At 45.4% G+C, this 19,975-nt stretch overlaps 1 protein-coding gene across 3 annotated transcripts in view; it reads left to right on the top strand.

Moving 5' to 3' along the window:
* Positions 1-15,657, top strand: part of LOC139053387 (splicing factor 3B subunit 2-like) — a 56,307-nt gene extending 40,650 nt beyond the window's left edge. For all 3 annotated transcript variants that reach the window (XM_070530401.1, XM_070530402.1, XM_070530400.1), the window contains 7 exons: positions 1,084-1,173; positions 2,993-3,100; positions 5,862-5,969; positions 6,573-6,811; positions 8,821-8,920; positions 10,969-11,178; positions 15,466-15,657. In XM_070530401.1, the coding sequence (XP_070386502.1) occupies positions 1,084-1,173; positions 2,993-3,100; positions 5,862-5,969; positions 6,573-6,811; positions 8,821-8,920; positions 10,969-11,178; positions 15,466-15,534 (924 nt within the window). In that variant the 3' untranslated portion in view covers positions 15,535-15,657. The remainder of the gene's footprint in view (positions 1-1,083; positions 1,174-2,992; positions 3,101-5,861; positions 5,970-6,572; positions 6,812-8,820; positions 8,921-10,968; positions 11,179-15,465) is intronic.
* The last annotated feature ends 4,318 nt before the right edge of the window (positions 15,658-19,975 follow it).

The raw sequence follows: 19,975 nt of genomic DNA, 5'->3' as shown, positions 1-19,975 counted from the left end.
CTATTCAGCAACAATGCAGATGAGTTACAACAAATGATTGAGGACCTAAACAGAGAGAGGGGTTGAAGATTAATATGCAGAAGACAAAGATAATGATGAATAGCTGGGCAAGGGAGCAAGATTTCAGGATAGCCAGTCAGCCCCTAGACTCTGTGAACGAGTACTCTTACCTAGACCCTATAATCACAGGGAATCCTGATCATGAGAAGTAAATTCATAGAAGAATAAAAATGGGTTGGATCGCATATGGCAGACATTGTCAGCGCCTGACTGGAAGCTTACCATTAGCATTGAAGAGGAAGGTGTAAAATCGGTGCATTTTACCAGTGCTGACATATGGGGCAGAGACTTGGAGATTCCCCAGCCTTCAATACCAAAAGTATGGGAAGACGCTTACGCCGCCTCGGCACGGCCACTCTTTGCACATGCGGCAGATTACCTCTAAAGCAGGATGTGCAGCTGCGTATGGGTTCAGCCGCACTTGCAGCCATGTGCAATCACTGCTGAAACATGCGCCAACTTAACCCCCCCCCCCCAGCTCGCCCCTCATGCACGCTTGATCGCATTACCGCGAGTTCACTCCACATCCTCTCTTTTCCATTGCTCGCATGGGAAGGTGGCACTCATGTGTGAAGCCACCATCTTTCTTTCTCACCCTCGAACACTTTCACTTGCACCTAAAGCACAAAGTGTGTGGGGCATCATAGGATCTTATCGCACTTGGACTTTATAAGAAACGTGATGCGGCTTCGCTTCCGCGGTCGCTCTTGTAGCGCAGCATGCGATTTGTTAGGTGCATTTGCAAGCAGCCACTTGTAATTCAATCATTTGACTGCGTCTGCTGAAGTTTCCATCTATTGTCTCGGCATTCCTTTTCTGCGAAAGCAAAATTGCATTATATTGAAATCATGTACAAACACACTTCGTTGTATTGAGGTTCTAATTGCATGGTGTTCCATGGAGAAGAGGTTATGAAAAGTTAAACAATTTGTTATATTGAGAATTTTGTTATACTGAAGTTCGTTATATTGAGGTTCAACTGTGTTATAGGGACTGAAAATTCTTTCTTAATTTTCTTTTCAGGGCAAGGAGTTTGAGACGCGCCTCAAGGAAAAGAAGCCTGGTGACCTCACTGATGACTTGCGGATTGCTCTAGGAATGCCCACTGGTCCAGTAAGTTGTTTCGTAGTGGTGGGAAAGGCTTTTTGGCACACTGGGAGGAACGGGTTTGTGTTGTGTGTTGCAGGGAGGAGGATCTGCAGGGTGGAAGAAAATGGGAGGTGAGGATGGGCAGGAAAAGTGTTCAGCAGTACAGTCGAACCCACTTATAACAATACCAGTTCTAACAGTGTATCAGTTATAACAATGGGAAGCTGCTGCACCATCAACTTTTGGATGTTTTCCATGGTGAAATAACCCGTTTACTACATTGCCCCAATGCCGCATTATTGGTTACAACAATGAGGTCTGTCTGCTGGGTGTGCAAGCCGAAAGGTAGTGAAATGCGAAATCCTTGAAAAGAACAAATGAAAACGAGAAATTCTAGCCGCTGCACAATGGCCTGCTGCTCCAACAGCTGCTGCATGCTCATTTTTCAGCCTTCTCCACACACCTCTCTTCCGTCGCCCTTCCACCCTCCGAACACGAATGGGCTGCCCCCATAGCTCTTGCTGTGCCACCTTCCGAAACACGAATGAACCACACCAACTGTGCTGCTTGCATGTTGCTCGCTGGCTCCTCATTCAGCGTAGTTCTGCAAACAGCTTAATCGCTCGTATTCTTCTTTGTTGGTTGCGTTGAAATCGTTCCTGGCCATGTGGTTTCTCAGCTTCGTTTGACTCGCCGCCGAAACGGATGATGGCTGATCCGCCCGCTGATCATCGGCAATGCACGACGTTGCCGGTGAAAAGAAAGCGCACGGCTATAGATTTGGAAACTATGTGCTTCTAACCGATGAGGCGATCGTCTTGAATGTGCTTGCATCGGATAGTGACGGTGACGACGGCAGCGATGACTTGATAGGGCAGGCTGCCTCAACGTTGTCCTCACAGGAGGCACGGCAGATGATTAAGTCCCATCGGGCTTTGTTTTTGCGAGGAACCATGCACTGTGCTATGTGGAGCACCTGGATGCCTTGGAAAAGAATGTCGCCAAGCTTCGCGTAAAGCATGCAAGGCTGACAAACTTAGGGTTTTCTTGCGCAAGCCAGTGAGTAGTACGTGGCGAGGTGCTTGTGGCGATGTCGCCTCAGTGTTTCTTTTGGGTTTCTCAAGCTGACAGGCTGCCGCGGCAACCTTCTCACATTTCACTAAAGTGATGCCTCAGTGGGTCTCGCATATCACTTGCCACCCGTGACCCCTCTGCAGTTGTTATAGCAGTGCCATTCTTTAATGCCAAAAGCCGTGGCTTGTTACACACAATCGGAGCACCCAGGAAGCAGTTAAAATGAAGGAACACAATCAGCAGCTGGATGGAAGAAGATGGTGGGGAGGGGCACTGGCCTCCCTACCATTATAGTTTCCTCACATCAGCTCTGCCATTCCCTATTTTGATTTTTTTCATGCAACCCGATTATAACAATTATCAGTTATAACAATGGAACTTTCATGGCACTTGAATATTGTTATAAGTCTGTTCGACTGTATATTGTTTCTCTCATGTTGGCATGGGGACAAGAGTACGTTCTTGGGAGGCTAAAAGGGGCTAGCTGCTTTGCAGCTTCTCCACTGCTTATTCTTCACGACATTCACTGCATTTGGATGTCACAAGCAACACATCATAGGCATGGATACAAAGTCTGTGCCGCTAAAGCATCTCATTATTTTGCTTCTCTTGGTGGCTGACCGGTACGGCCGCTGTTTGAGATGGCTGTTGTTCTAATGCGGATGGCAAACCTCAAATGTCTTTTGTGGCTAGTTGAGTTCTCAGTACATGTGTTAAGACTGTTTTCTTTTTCTTATTCCACCTTTCTTTTTCTTCCGTGTTCTTTTAGAACTCCCACCGGTGCCCTCCACCATGGCTTATTGCCATGCAGCGGTATGGGCCACCGCCTTCGTATCCGAACCTGAAGATACCAGGCCTCAACGCTCCAATTCCAGATGTGAGTGTACACACCAAGCGAACATATTTTTCATCATGTCAGTGTAAATTTAAACGCGCACAGGAAAAACAAACTCATTGGAATGCTCATCATGCATAGTTACACGTGGGAGTGTGACATGCAGTTGCTTTGTAGCTGGTTTCTAAGCATGGCGTAGTCCCAGATGTAGATTTTGGAAGCAGAATCAAGCCACTGTAATTAATACAGTGCAATTAGCATGAACTTGCAAGCATAGCAACGCATTCTAATTGTTTTTTACTGGCTTGTGTCTGAATAATATGGTGAAAATACATTTCTCCAAAGGTAGCCTCTCATGGTGGCTAAACAGCAAAAGCGGCTTTTCTACTGTATTTACTCGTGCAAAACCTGCACTCTTCAAAATCTTGTCAAGGTACAGCTCCTGCACGAGTTGGGCATATGGCTACCTGCTAAAACTACGGTTCACATTGTGAATAATGTACAGAAGAATGCGAACACTGGCTACACACTAAACAAGCATTTATCCTAGATTCAGCACTGCTGATCAAATTCTGCTTCATTCTTCAATGCTTCTGCTCTCTTATGTTCCCGTTGTCACCAGGGCTTACTACTTTGCCAGCACGCTCCAAAAGATGGTCATGCTTAAAGGGTCCCTGAAACAATTTGGACAAATTCTGTTGACGCATAAGGTACAGCTGCAGCAAAACATTTACACCGCAATTTAAAGAAAGTGTCTCATATTAAGAGAGCTACGGACGATTAAAGTTACTTTCCTTCCTAGCCATGCTTTTTCTCCTCAACTCATTTGCCGAGTGGTTGGGACTACGCTCTGCCTTCACTGGCTCTGCGTCATGATGTGTGATGTTAGGGTGTCTACTTCCGGTTGTCTTGGAGCCAGTTCGCAAAGCCTCTCCAACCTCTCTGCTAGCTGCCTGGTCGTCGATCCCCGCGAGAGCTATCTAAGCAGCGTGCATTGCGAGCGCTCTGTCACAGTACCAAGCGTGTCTGGTATTCCGGTAACCACAGGCAAGCCGAGCATTTTTACGGATGGGCGGAGCCATAAACTAACACCCCTCCATACTACTACCACCGTGATGAAGGGGCTTTAGCATAATCGTGAGCCGTCTGCATACCCGCCGTGGTTGCTCAGTGGCTATGGTGTTGGGCTGCTGAGCACGAGGGCGCGGGATCGAATCCCGGCCACGGCGGCCGCATTTCGATTGGGGCGAAATGCGAAAACACCCGTGTACTTAGATGTAGGTGCACGTTAAAGAACCCCAGGTGGTCGAAATTTCCGGAGTCCTCCACTACGGCGTGCCTCATAATCAGAAAGTGGTTTTGGCACGTAAAACCCCATAATTATTTAGCCGTCTGCATGGTGCAGCCACCTGGTGGCACAAAGCTTAACTAGCCAAACACGAGCAAATATTGCTGTAACCAAGTGAAACATTTTATACGATTAAAGGGACGTGTTCACAATCATGCTTCTGCCGAAAATTGACACTAGCAGCATGGTAGAAGCCACTTGGTTACTGCTATATTATCTCTATGTTTGCCTGGTTGAGCTCTGTGCCACCAGGTGGTTGCAACATGCAGGCCTTATCTGATCAAATACCCAGTGCACTTGTGCTTTTGTTTACCTGAATACCGGACACACTAAAGCTGTCTATTGTGGCAGTAATCCCTCAGTGTGAAGTGACAGCCGCAAGCGTGTAGATGCTGGCACCGATTGGAGACCGACAGCCTGGTGCGCTTCAGCCACTCCGCTCGCATGTTGCCTTGCAGAGAGACATGATGTCACAGCTTGGCATGTCGCCAATCACTAGATTTGCAGCCCACAATGTAATAAGGGCGATCCATGGGGCTCGCGAAAAAAAAACTTACGGCCAACACTGATTGCACAGCTCGCCTCAACACAGAGAATGTTGTAACACAAGCAGACATTTTCTATGTGCCAGAAGTGCTTGAGCATAGTGATAAAGTGTCATTGTGTATTCTCTTTCTGTTACCTTTCTTATAGAAACAAATTAACCAACATTCTGACTATTACAAACAACATTTGTTCACCATAAAGTTGGAAAATTATTGACGGCGCTACTTGAGCAGCCAGTTGAATAGCTCACCCAACTGACGTCAATTGGGCTAACTATGTCAATTGTGAGAGGGCGGCTGAAAACTCAGGGAAGCAGCACCGCTGCAATCTGTAGTGGTGCACATTTTTAAAACCCTATAATAGATTACATGCTTTATGTGCAGCACTTAAATGTGTCACTTAATGATCAGAAGGACCTACTGTAATGACTCAGTATGTTTTGCAAAATCGTCAAAATCATTTCAGGGTCGCTTTAATGCCGTCCATGCTGTTATATAATCAGTAATTTAAAAACTTTTAGCGATGGTGTCAACTGATACTGACACCATTCATTCAAAATCCATTATTTGGTGAAACTTAACACTTTCAACCTTGGAAAGGGGTGGTTGCAGATTTTACACAAGGGCATGTCTTAAATACAGCATCTAACAGTGTGATGATGATATGTGAGGTTTGTGCCACAAGGGCCAAGTATGGCCAAAGAGCATACCAGGCCAGTAACTAACGGTATCTAACATTAGAAGCCATCATCTTAGGTTCCGTATAACCAGTTACACTTATGAATGACCAGACAGAATAAGGATAAGTTAGATACATTAATTGAAAATGTTTTATTCCCCATTGCAGGCACATTGAACTGTGCACCTGTGTTGATGCATGGATGCAACATGTTGCATTTTTCCTTTCCAGGGTTGCTCCTTTGGGTACCATGCTGGTGGCTGGGGCAAACCACCTGTGGACGAGATGGGCAGACCACTGTATGGTGATGTGTTCGGCACGCAGTCATCTGACTCCACGGTGAGTGTTAACCAAGGGGCTTATCAGTTACACCAGATGTGCTGTAAGCTTGCGTTCCGTAGAGGTGTCCATTAGGTTCATCACGAAGAGTTGCAGTCTATTGTACCAATGCTGGCCTTGATTCCCGAAGTGAGCTACAGTAGAATGCCATAAAATAGAATCTGGCTGAGGACCTATTCAAGTTGGCTATCCCAGCTGCTGCAGCCACATTTTGTTGGGGGCGAAATGCAAAACCACTCATGTATTTAGATTTAGATGCACAGAACCCCAGGTAGACGCCTGGGGTTCCCACTACGGCTCACCTCATAATCAGATCGTGGTATTGGTTAGTAAAATCCAAGATTTGAATTAAGTGTTTAACGAATCAAGAGATTGACTTTAAGCATAGTCGCGGTAAACTTTATCTTGAACGAAAGATATAGGCAATGAACAAACAATGGCGGTACAAAAACAATAATTTGTTAATTATCGAAGTGTATTTAACAGATGCGCAACAATTAGCTTGTTACTTATTCATCAATAATTATGCACCCGCCAAAAAAGTTAGCAGAGTTTTACAAAATAGAACTGCCCATTCTAAACTGATGCCGACCTGTTTTTCAGAGCAACATGGTTGATGAAGAGGTGGATCGCACGCTGTGGGGTGAGCTCGAGAGCGAGTCTTCGGAGGAGGAAGAAGATGAGGATGAAGACGAGGACGAGGGTGTGGAAGATGAAACTGGCCTGGTGACTCCCGCAGAGGGCCTGGTGACACCGAGCGGCTTCAGCTCAATACCGGCGGGAGTCGAAACACCCGACATGATTGAGCTGCGAAAGCGCAAGATTGAGTCGGAGATGGAGGGGTGAGGGTGGCTTGCTGGTCTGTGTGGCATGTGGGACTGGACTTGGATAAGCCAGTTTAAGAAAGTCCAGCCATCCATTGTTGCAGAATTCATAATTTGCAATTTATTTGATATGTCTGAACAGCTGTATTTCGTTGTTTAATGAATGAAATACGCTAGCAATGTGGGGTGATGGTATTCTTGGACAATCACTGTCAGGGATACTTTTACTTTTGCAAGATTTCAGCCAATTTGCACTGGTCGTTTTGGTGACGACGGGTGATAGCGTCTATGACAGTGATAAACCAGCATCCTTTGTGCGAAGAACGCTGTCGCTTGTAGACGTGTGTTTACATGAGTATCTAAGCATGTTCACAACAATGAAAAGAACTGTGCTCTAAATGACGTGCATTTGTTGCGATGAGGATATTTAGATATCATTTGTTTTAGCACTGAGTAATTTTGTAGAAAACAAGGTTAGCAGCTTGGACGCTCATAAGAGTAGTGAAGAAGGTACTAGTGCTGTCCTGCTTGAAAGCTAGTCGGCAAGAAAGCACCAGCACCCAACCAGCAACCATGGTCAGAAAAGTCCAGAAGGGTTTACAAAGAAAACTTGGCTTTAAATAATGATTTCAATCAAATGACTTAAGTTAGCCAAGACAGAGGCTACATTACGATGTTTGAGTAGAATCTCAGTGATACTGTTACTCCTGATACCAATTTTGTGACGATACAAATCTTTCAAAAGTCCCTGTACAAGTCTATTAGCTTACAGTGCACTAAATTTTTATGTTGCAAACCGCCTTTTGCGCCAGGGCGGATGATACAAACAGTCAAGCCAGCATAAGCTGGTGCCAGGGTGTCCTATATAACTCTGCCTTGACTCCATGCCTGGGTGCTCCCCCCCCCCCTAAAAAAAAAAAAAAGGAAGAAAATTGAAGAAAAAGAAATCACTTTGTGCAGTATCATGGCAACTTGTTGACCATTTTCGAACATCTTGCAACTTCATTAGAGCTGGCAATCACACATGAGCCAGTCTTACCACGCCAGCAAGGTCAGTGGCACTCGCTGCATGGGTAGCCTTATCTCTGTTTTCCACGCTTTCCTACCTTTCCAGCACTCGATGACATTTCAAAACTTTCCATCCTTTGCACCCGTCAGATCACACAATATGACGCAGCTTCACTACAGCAAAGAAAAGTAAACAGATTCCCTTAGTTTGTGTATATCATGTTTCTGTCACCATCAGGCAGCAGCTAGGATGGAGCAATGAAAGAAACTCGATTACCAGGCAGAAATGTAGGCCTTGGAACATGGAAATTGTGCAGCTCACTGCTGCCAAAACTTGCGCAAAACAAAAACAAGCGTGCCAGTCATTCAAATTTGCGTTAGCCAATAAGAGCACTTCTTGCGCACCATGCAGTAATGAATCGCGGCACTAGTTTTCCCTTTTCTTGCTCGTTTTTGTTGCTTTTATTTCTGCATGGATAAATGAAGCGCTGCAGCTAACTAAATCTCCGATATCTTGTGTTTACGGCGATACCAAGATGGCAGTGCTGCGTCAACGGAAAGTGGCGCTCACATGATCAGTGGTGCATAGCACCTCCTGTTGCTCGATTTTCTTCCCAATTTCAAAGATAACACTAAAGATAGGGCAGCTTGTTCAAATTCTGCTACATATTGCGAATGTTTCGTCATGAGATGATGAAGGTCCTAGGATTGTGAAAAAAAAAAAATTTAATTTTGAGCAAGTTTTACTGCACCCCCCCCCCTTTAGTTTCTCAATTTGCTTTACGTTTTTTGGGGGCACAAATTTCAAGTGATACGAATTTTCGTGCCATCCCGAGAGATTAGTATAATCGAGATTCAACTGTATTCATGGAATGCTGAAAGATGAGTCTGAAAAAGTAGCGTTTTCTTGTGAAGGGTCAATAGGCAAGCGCTGCTGTAGTACTTTTTGAGCCTGTGCTGGCTCTTTGACGACTGGGCTCAGGCTGTGTTCTGACACGTCATTCTTTTTCTGTCTACAGTGGGGACACCCCAGCTCTCTATACCATCCTGCCCGAGAAGAAGTCTGAGAGGGTGGGTGCTGCCATGATGGGATCGACGCACGTCTACGACATGAGCGCAGTAAGTTTGTTAAACTTTATGTTGATTTCGTATTGCATGAGTCAGCCAGATAGTCCCTTTCCTGTTTCCATGTGGCCGAATGTTCTGGCTTAGCACTGGTTTCATTCAAAGGGCCTTCACCGGGACCCACAGCAAATTTTGGTTATACACTGGAAGTTGTTACATGCCCTCTGAGGAGCGTTCAGCCGCAAGAATTTTTCAAATTGGTGCATTAATAGCTGTTATAAAAATATTTCAGTGCCGCGAACCCATGATTTCAGGGCACGAACACCACTGCCAAGAGAGACACTCTCCATGTGCCTCTTGCAGCATTCCGTAAGCCAAATTTCTTCCCTGTGTTCTCCCATACTGGACGTCAAGGATCACTTGACGCATACATCACGAGCCCCGCCTTCATTTTCTTTCCCCTCGCGATTTTTCTGTGTGGTGCACTTCCGCTGACGGTGTCGCGTGCAAGCTGTTGTGTTTGTCTCGTTTCATGCAACGTGCGATTATGCACGCCGTGCACTAGAACACCTGACAAGCAGTATAAGTCAGTGCTACACGAACACTGGGGCAGACACAAGCGGATCAGAGAGCATGATCGCACGCTGGAACACGGTAAAAAATAGAATAGTTTCGGTGACAGCACACGCGACTGCACGACTTGGGAACGAGCAGACGGAACGGAAGTACATCTCTCTTGCTGCGTGCGAAGTAAAACAAATACGTGCGGACATTCGGTTTGCATGTTTTAATATTTCTCTAAACCTTAATTCGTCTATCGATGCAACAGATTACAGAAAGAACGTATGTTGCATTGAATAATACTTGAAGTCACGAGTCACTAAGAGCGACGGCACAGCAAAGACACATGTATGTAGGCGCACTAGCACGTATACATCATCCCTCCGGCTTGGAGCACGGCGCCTGTGAGGAGAAGGGCAAACAGCTGTCGGTTTGAAATTTCAGCTCCTTCTGTGGTGTGTAGCAATGTAATAGTTAGCAGGCACGATCGTTAGTGCGCATTGTATGTATGGCGCTTATTAACTCAGAAATGACCAGACCTGGTGAGGGCCCCTTTAAAGTGAAGCTAGCTGCCTCTGCTTATTATGAATACCTGCTCATATACGAGGGGGTACCCAAAAGTAATCGGAATTCTTTTTTAAAAGCTACGTATTTATTTCTTTTTTACACTGCATTCTTGTCACCTTGAAAGTACTCTCCATTACACTTAACGCATTTGTCCAATCTGCGATTCCATTCTTCGAAAGATTTCTTAAACACATCTGTTTTGATGGCCTGATAGCTCCTCTCTTATTTTTTCCCTCACCTCTTCTGCTTTGTGAAATTGCAGTCCTTTCATGTCATTCTTCATCCGAGGAAACAAAAAAAAATTGCACGTAGCAAGGTCAGGAGAGTAAGGGGTGCGGGCACCTGACCTCACTCCGTGCGACTTTCTTTTTGTTTTCTCGGATGAAGTATGACTTTAAAGGACTGCTATTTCACAAAGCAGAAGAGGTGGTGGAAAAAAACGAGAGAGGAGCCATCAGGCCATCAAAACAGACGAGTTTAAGAAAACTTTCGAAGAATGGAATCGCAGATTGGACAAATGCGTTAAGTGTGATGGAGAGTACCTTCAAGGTGATAAGGTTGTTTTGTAAAAAATAAATAAATACATACACTGAAACCGCGTTAAACCATAGTTGGCTGGAGCTCGGAAAAAGTATGTGCTAAACAGTAGTACTGCTTAACCGAAATAGCCTGAGGTTGCCCACTTACCTGTCAGAAACGAAACTCAGAGAGAGTGTGATGAAAGGGCAAAAAACATGCAGTATTTATTCATTTTGCATGACAAAAGTATTATTTTCGTTTGATGCTGCGGCAGCCTTGCAGCGACGACATTGGCCTCAAACTCCCTTAAGCTGCAAGACAGCTCCTTCATTGGTGTTGTTTAGGCATCATTAGACTGAAACGGCAAGACATCCTTGCTACCAGTCTTATCGCCAGTGTTAAGTGAAGCTTTCTTTGCTGTGTGTCATGTGGCATTGTTGGTGGGTTCTGTGCAGGCAATGGTGAAGGGCCCCAAGATGCCGACTGCAGTGGCGGGGACAGCCAAGCAGTCTGGAGGTGTGGAGATCGCGCTGGACCCGAGTGAGCTGGAGATGGACTCGGCCGCCATGGCGGCTCGTTACGAACAGACGTTACGTGAGCAGCAGTCTCACCTTGCCAAGGAGGACCTCAGTGACATGGTGGCCGAACATGCAGCACGGCAGAAGGTGAGCTTGCAGCAAACATCTCGGACCGCCTGTAATTTGCTCGGACTGGCTAATTGTACTATGCAGTAGAACCTTGTCCATACGTTCTCGGAAAATAATGCAAGAAAAAACGCAGTAACTGAGGAAACGTACTATACAAGGTCACTAAAATATTTAACAGATTCAACTTAGTTGACATTGACATAATGTTAAGCATTGCACAAATTGTTGCGTCATGAGACGCCGATGTGCACCGAGCTGGGGTGGCTTGAGTAGTCCGATATGCTCGTTGTCGTTTTCCTATTGTGTAGTGCTTTAAGACGGCGACAAGAAACCGAAACGAAATCAAGCTGGTGGGCAATGCCAGAATATGATGCCACCAGAGCAAAGCAGGACCTTTACTTCACGCCACCTGCAGCAGGGAGCGGCATGTTTGGATTATTGCCCATTAAAAGCTTGCAGTATGTTCCAACGGCACTACACCACACTCACGTGTGCTGGAAACGTACCTTGAAGATGCTTCCCGTATTAGGGGTTGGTAGCGATAGCTGTGAACGCTATGTGTGAAGACCCGGCAGGAGATTTGGTACTGCTTCATTAGGAAACTTGTTGCACGCTGATGTTCTCACGTGAGACAGGCGGGCGAGTATAAAGGGGAAGCTGCTGTGGGGGAAGCTGCTGCTGTTCTCGATCATGTGTGTCTCGCATCTTTTCTTATTTACGTGGGATCTGACGGCCGGAAAATGTGCCATGTAATCGCAGTTAGGGGATGTACAGAATGTTGTTGCTGAAGGATAGTGTTTTCCGGGAACTTGAGAACTGGTAAAAAAAAAGAAGCATAACTGCATTGGGTAATTTTTGGTTCTCGATAATGAGCGTTGGCACTGAGAAATCGTTTAAGATGGGAAGTTATGTGCGACCCCAAAACTCGACTACAGGACGCATGGAGTTGCACATTTTGATTACTCAAATTCTTGTGCAGCTTCCATAGCATTACACCATACGTATCAGTTGGAGTATAGGCAAGCTCCTCAATAAACGAAAACAATACCAACGCTTCAGTATGGAGCAAGTTTTCAAGCTTTAGGCTAAGGCGGCTCATTGTTTCAAATGTTGTCTCTGCTATAAAAGGACAATGAAGAGAAACACTTTAGAGTCCTTTTGCAAGACAATGTGCATTTAATTCATTGGTAGAATACAGTCAAACCTCCATATAGTGAACACAGATATAACATATCATTAGATAAAATAATCTAAACTGTGTTGTGGCAATATTGGCATGTAATGAATATATATGGTTATGGGGGCTATTGGACCTACAAAGGTGTCTTTGTGTTGGATGTGGCTTTGTTGTAACGAGGTTTGATTGTATTACCGTATTTACTCGCATAATGATCGCACTTTTTTTGTCAGAAAAATTGACGCAAATTCAGGGGTGCGATCATTACGCGGGTTAAATTTCCCGCGGAAAAAAAAAAATTTTTTTTCGCCCCGCGTTTGCTGCGGGATGCGAGATTGCGGGTGTGGGACACCAAAACAAAAATGGCGGCCGGCGGAGCAAGCCGAGCGCGCCAAAGCCGAGCGCGCCGAACGCGATTTTTTTTCTTCTTGTGAGTACATTACGTGCATTGAAACAGTTTCCTCCGTATCAGTGATGAATAATATCGTTAATATCGGCAAGTTTGCGGCAGTAACGTAGCCATGTCCACTTTGAGGGGACAGAAACAGGTGGGCGCGCTTAGCTGCCAGTGACATAGAAATGCATGGGCGACGTGCTGCGGAAACTGCGACATCTGTCTTCACTACTATCCTAATACGGCACGTTTCCGCTAAGGGTGGGCGAATATCTTAGCTGTGTTACAAGCGTCGGCGTATGAATAGGGTACACTTTTAACGTATCAGAGTAAACGTGGCTACTATTATTGCCACGCACGATTTGTTGCGTGCTCACGAGTGCAAAATCAGATGAAAAGAATCGAAATGCGCCTTTATTGTTTTTGTTGACATCATTCATTATAAAGCCAACCCATAATAAAGGCAAGTTTGGTTGTACCTCATTTTGTCATAGATGTGCGGAAAGTGATGAAAGTAATGAAATGAGGCATCTACTTAAGAATGTTTGGTGCGTGCAGGCCGCTTGGCTTGTCTTGAAGAGTCGTTCGCGTAGCATTCGACAGATGGTAAGCGCGATCATTATTAGCTAGACTTAGCACACGACATATCGCTACAGCAAGTTCGGGATGCGATCATTACGTGGGAAATTTAAAAAATCTAATTTTGACGACAAAATTTAGGGGTGCGATCATTATGCGAGTAAATACGGTAGTTATTAGCAGAGAAAAGGAACTACCATGCACCATCCGGCAGTGTCAAGGATGTCAACTTAATGTTACAGATTTTCCTGTATTTTTGCTCCTACAGCCACATTCCTTTCAGGAAAATTTCCCGAAGCTGGTCAACTCCTCGCTAACTTTCAAATGCAGTGCAACGCTCCTTTACCAATGAAACTGTAGCTCGAAGTCTCCTATGTAAAGACATAGGGAGAAATCGTTTTTCATGGCAACCACTGTACCAAATTTGACACAATTTGTTACATTAAAAAGAAAAAGTTAGAATCTAGTGACTGTAGGAAGCAGGCTGTCAATATTTTAATGAAGTTGTTCAAAATTGCAAAATTCAGAATGACGAGACTATCAAGTTTACTGCTCCATAACTCAACAATGGAAAGTTATATCACAGTTCTGTAAATTGCATGCAATAGTGCATCCAAAGCAGACAAAGTTGATGTATTATACATGGCTCTGAAATACATCACATCTAAAGCCCTACTGCATTGAGTAGGGCTTTTGCAAAACTGTTATGAACATTGTAATGAATCCATGTAAAATATAAATTGATACTTATATCAAACGTGTCCGCTTTTAAATGTTCTAACGGATGCAGTTTACAGAACTGCGTTATCTGTTTTTGCTGCAGAGTTACATATTTGTAAACAGCATTTTTTTTTCTCTCTAAGGCTTACCAATCTAGTCCAAGCCATAAATCAAAATTTCACTTCCAGCAGTCACTAGAATTAAAGGGGCCCTGAACAACCCCTCGGGCTTGCTGAAATAACACAGTCCGCGGGTAGCATGCGCTGCTGTGAACATCCTCAGCCAAGTTTTGCTGTCGTACGCAGTGCATGGAGCTCGCAAGCGCATCGCGAAGTCGCCTTTCTCTCAAATGCTCTTTTCAACAGAAGGCCCTGTCTTCACTTTCTTCTAGACTCACTATTTCGTCATTGCCTTAGACGGCTGCTATAGACCGATAGCCGACATAAAGCTGCGCTCGGCTACATGGCGGGGATACTGCAGCCGCTGCGGGGTGCCCCCTTGAGTCCTAGTGGCTAAGCACATTGCAGCTCACTGAGGACAACCGCATTTGGCTAATGTTTAGCATGCTGTAAGCACTGAAGGTGGAAATCGTAGTGTCTACGTTAACATCCAAAATGAAATTTGAACTGTGCTCCATGGTGACATTTAGAAGGTGGAGCACCGTGGGCATGCCCCACTGCGCTGTAGCCTCCGCAGTGCAAGTCATTGAAAAAGGAACGGGAGCACAGTGCAGGTCATGCTTGATTGCCAATAACTCCACTTCTGCTTAACGCATTGAAGTACTTTTTGTGGCAAAGTATTTCTGAAATAGCCTATTTTCACTTCAAATACCTCTCTACACTTCAATAAAGAGTGGTTCAGGGCCCCTTTAACTTTTTCTCTCCATTGCAGTGACTTTCGTCGTTAAAATCTGTCCAGGGGTTTCTTAAGAAAGCATTTTGAATTGTACAAATATTTGAATATAGGTGGCATCGTAGTTGGACCCAAGTTTTGTGATGGCAGGAGGAGCTTGTATGGGAATTTCAAGATTGCATTGCCCCCTGTGTTTTGTTCTGTTTGGGTTAACTTAATAGACTAGCCTACTTCCAGGAGCATAATACACAAATTTACCTCAGCCTAACAGTTCTCTTTAACCTTCTTTTTATTGTGACCCCTTGAGTAATGGAATTCATGGTGTAATCAGTTCTGCATCACAAGAACAAAGAGCAAAGATGCGCACTACATTATAGTAAGTTTTTTTTTTTTGTCACTGTCTGGTCAGTTAACACTGCAGAAGATTACGTTCTGTTGAAAACACAACACCTAGTCTCTTCATTGTTATAAGTGAGGCACTCTATGTTGCATTGATGAAATGGGCATCAGAAGAAGTGACAGCTGTCAAAATTGCATTCTTTTGCCTGGATGTTGACCAAATATTGCCCTCTTGTCTTTTCAGAACAAACGGAAAAAGCAGCAGCAGGACACCACCAAAGCAGCAAAGAAGTACAAGGAGTTCAAGTTTTAAAAGTGTCCCATTACAATTTCCCAGTGCACCCTCATCTGTTAAAAATAAAGCTATCATTTCCCACTGTATGAACTGCTATTTGGAGGAGCAGTCACTTTTCAGATTAAAGGACATTGCACTGACTGTTGGGCTCTGTCGAGAGTTACAACACATGCTTTTGTGTTCAGGTGCACCAAATTATGCACCAAATAGACCATGGTTGTAAAGGTGAAGCCGCACTTTGTGATTGAAATTTTAAGTTTACTGACATTCTTATAAAACTTGCATAGAAACTTCCCCTCGTGATTGAACCGACAGCTGTAGGGGCTAATGTGTTCAAGGACATAAATGAAACATGTTGGTATCGCAACAGAAAAAGAAAAGTGTGTGAATTTGCAACACTAATTAATGCAGATTCACAATATAGTAGTTTCCTAACTCAACGTTACTTGATCATTTAAAACGTCATAAGACATCTAAATTGCAACTTTGCTTTAGATTAGCAAATGCCGAATTCCAGGGAAGAGTGCTAGTAAATTATAAGTTTCCTGCTGTATAGTGTATTTCTAAGACAAGGCAAATTGAAATGTATATATGTATTGCAAGCAGATCGTGTGGTACTTGCTGACAGTGTAAATATACTGATCTGCAAGATATCATTGCACATTATTATCAGACTTATCACTTAAGCTGTTTTAACATACGAGTCAAATCCAACGGAAGCACACAAATACAGTATAATCTCGTTGATTCGAACTCCAAGGGGGACCAGAAATTGGTTATAATAAAACGGAGCTCGTACTGAGGAGAGCTCCTTTAAATGTAGCACCCAACCAATTGTGTGGTGCAGCATGCAAAACCAAAACTGTCGCTGGGCTTGCGCTGGAAAAAACTGCTTTTTATTCCATCGGCGCACAGCATGTGCCAGAAGAAGCCTAAGTTTCGTATAAAGTCCCAATGTAGAAAGACCGCGCCTCGCATGCCATTCGCTGTGGGTGCAAGGGAAAGCATGCAAGGGTGAGCCGAGAAGGACTGGCTTAATACGCACCATACTGCATGCCCAATGTCGGAGATTACATGATTGAGGGCAGCCTAGGAAGGGGGCGAAGGTGAGCATATGGTAATTTTTAGCATTGTGGGGGTCTCACACTTGCTCTTGGGACAGAGGAATGACAACACAGTAGTGCAAACAATCAAAAGGGCATTTATTGCACCTTTCATACACTGATGCCTGCTAGTTGAATCACTGCCCATAGAACATGCCAATGAGCGACCGACAAATCGAGGAAGTCTGACTCGCTGCGACCAAACAGCGAGCGAATATGTTTGCTTCCATGCTGGACACCAACGCCTAATCGTTCACGTGAACAGCCGCGCTAACGGTGTCATGTTTTAACGGTCGTGTTCGTCCATTCCGGTGTCCTGCAACTAAGCCTTTCGCAGGACGGTCCCACGAATGGCGGGCGAGCGCACGAAGCGTCTACGTGGCTCCCGAGTCGGCTAAAGAGGTAGAGCCTGCTTGCTTCCTTGGCCCAGTAACCCCTCCTATTCGCGAGCATTGGCTTTAACAAGCACAATACTCGCGCCAACTCTCATAATACGCTGAAACCACACTGACAAATATGTCCTGGCCTGCATGGTGTGGATATGGCTTGCATGATGCAGCCCGCGCTTATCTACGCAAGAGGCATGCAGGGAAAACATCAGGGCAGGGGATGTGCGAGTCGAGCGTCCCCGCAGCGTGCCTGCTATTACAGTAAATGCAAGCAGATGGTGCGTTTTACTGAATAAGCAGAAGCACAAACATGGACGGCCTGCATGGTGCAGCCACCTAGTGATGCACAGTTCAACTACACAAATGCAGAGCTAATAATGCATTAACCCAGTGTATTCTACTTGGCTGGTAGTGTAAATTTTCAGCAGCGGCGTAATCTTGTTGCTGCCAAAAACGTACACAGGCAGCAAAGTAAAATACACTTGGTTATACAATAATGGGCCTCTTCGATTTTCGCAGTTCTGGCAGCCCGCTGGTAGCCAGACGGCAGCCAGCTAGTTCCGGTTCTGACAGGAAGTCACGTGGGCTGGGATCCCAAGACAACCCAAACCTGCCCGAAATTTGCAAAATCGAACGCCGGTACAGCTGGCCAAATGTAAACATGCTACCAGCATGGCAGCGCCCGTCGAGGCCGACGCGCGCTCGGCCTAGTCGGCCCATTTATGCGTTGCCACCTTGAAAATGTATAGTTGCATTCAGGAATACGATCGCTTTCGCGCGATTTCGCGCGACTCGTCGCAGGACGCGTACTGGGCCAACCTCGCCTTGCGCAGCGCAACAGATGGCCTCCGACGCGGCAGATGACAAGACGCGAAATCGTGATTGTATACTCGAAAGCGATAGCTGGAAGATCCCTGTTCGCAGCGATCACGTCGCCCACCGGCGACATTGATGAGTTGGCGCTGTATCATCACAAGACATAAGAAAGCAGGTTATCGGGTACGTCTCATACGCATAAAATTTCGCGCCGACCTGCTTGGGCTTCGATTTCAGAAAGTTTGTTGTGGCTGATGGTGCTTCTCATTTAAGGAGCTGGACGCGGCTGGCGCGTGAAAATGTACGTCGCCTGCGACCAGCGAAACGTTTCACACGAAAAACAACATTGGTCGCAATCATGAGAGCAATAAGCCAATGTACGTGTGTCTAAATGTACCGAGTGCAATCAGTGTATTCTTAGATCAACGGCCTGCAGTTCGAACACATATCGGTTTCGAGCTGCCACCTAAGCATACGACGGAGAGACGGAGCGAACACGGGCTAACTGCAAAGCCTTCGCTAACTGCAGAGAAAGGAGAGATATACATACGCGAAATATGTGAAAAGGAACGCCAACAGAGAAAGACGAAACCAAGATGTACCGCAATGTGTGAATGAGCGTCTACAACTTGCGTGGAACACGATGCTGATAACATGCACGCATGAGAGCGCGGCGCGAAGAAGCAATCTAGGGGACACACACACGAAAGCTTCAAACGGTTCACCACGGCTCGTATCACACCGCTTCGCGATGCGGAACGGAGCGTTAGCACCTAAAAAGATAACGCTAGAAGTAAGGAAATCCGGAGATGACCGTATACAGTTGGCTGAGCGAGATAAATTTAAGTCCTCAAACGCCCGCGTTGAAATCCGTGAAGTCCCCGTAAAGATGGCGGCGAGCGCCCATCGCCTCTTTTAGTCGTCTGCTAGCCAGTGAACTCCCAGAGAGCAGCCAGACCAAAATCGTCCTGGCAGGTTCTGGCAGCCCGCGGGTAGCCAGAACCGTCCAGCGCGAGCAAAACGAACGCCCGGCGGAAGTGCGTAGCGCGGTGGGCGGAGCAACCCGAGAAAAACGAAGACGCTCTGGCTGGCTCTGGCAGCCCGCGGGTAGCCAGAAGTGGAAAATCGAAGAAGCCCAATATTAGCTTTACTTTTCTGGTCGAGCTCTGCACCACCAGTTGGCTGCACCGTGCAGGGCGTTCACGTTTGCACCTCACTAGTAAAACCATTAAAATGACCAGTACACTTGCATTTACCGTAATACTGGACACACTAAAACACCAATGTTATCAAGTGTGCACCAGGAGATGGGGGAGGGGGCAGGCATAGGTTAGTGCATGCTAGGGCCCTCCTTTCTGCTCCTCATGAGCAGGATGAGAAAGAACAGCGCACGCCACTCTGCTTGCTCCGTTTTGGTCTCGGCTTCCTGCACCTCTTTCCTTGTCATTTTTACAGGATGTGCCATTACAGTAGGTAGCGGCGTATTGAATCTTTGCCTTTGGATTAGGTTCGTCTGAAAAGCACTCCATAAGAGTTATATATTTTGTTCGAAATAACCGTTGCATAGTTTTTACAGTTCGATTTTGCGGACGTTTTTCTCCATCCAAATACATAAGACTTTGCCGGGACCAATGTGGCAGTTCGAATTGTCTGTAACTTCAACGTAGGTGGTTTTGAATTATCAGGATTTCATTGTATACTGAAATAGAGGTTGCAAAAGTCGGGATCGACACATTGGGGAGTAAGTGTGTGCAACTCTACAAAGAATAAAAGAAATAAGCGAGTTTCAGAAAGAATTATTTAGTTAACAAGCATGATGTTGCAGTGTGGTGAGGTGATGGTGTTGACCAATGGTCATGACCAATTTTTACGTGTGCCATAGCAGTGGTTTCTCTATAGTAAGCTGCCAAGAGGCAGGAAAATGGGCTGAACGCATGTTTGTTTAGCTGTGCATACAAGTGGTACCTGTGCTGCCATGCCAAGGTTTTAGGCACACTTGGCTTCAATGTGCTTTTTTTTTTTCTTTTTTTAATGGGAGCCTTGAAAAGATAATCATGGCCACCTAGTGCTAAAGTTCAATTGTTATTTTCACTTTGTTTTGAGGAATGAAGTCTTGGTAGATTAGGAAAATATGATAGTTATTAGCTGGAG

Source organism: Dermacentor albipictus, unplaced genomic scaffold, assembly GCF_038994185.2.
Source record: "Dermacentor albipictus isolate Rhodes 1998 colony unplaced genomic scaffold, USDA_Dalb.pri_finalv2 scaffold_107, whole genome shotgun sequence".
Lineage (NCBI taxonomy): Eukaryota > Metazoa > Arthropoda > Arachnida > Ixodida > Ixodidae > Dermacentor > Dermacentor albipictus.
The sequence above is the reverse complement of the archived record's forward strand: the minus strand, read 5'-3'. Positions and strand labels throughout refer to the sequence as shown.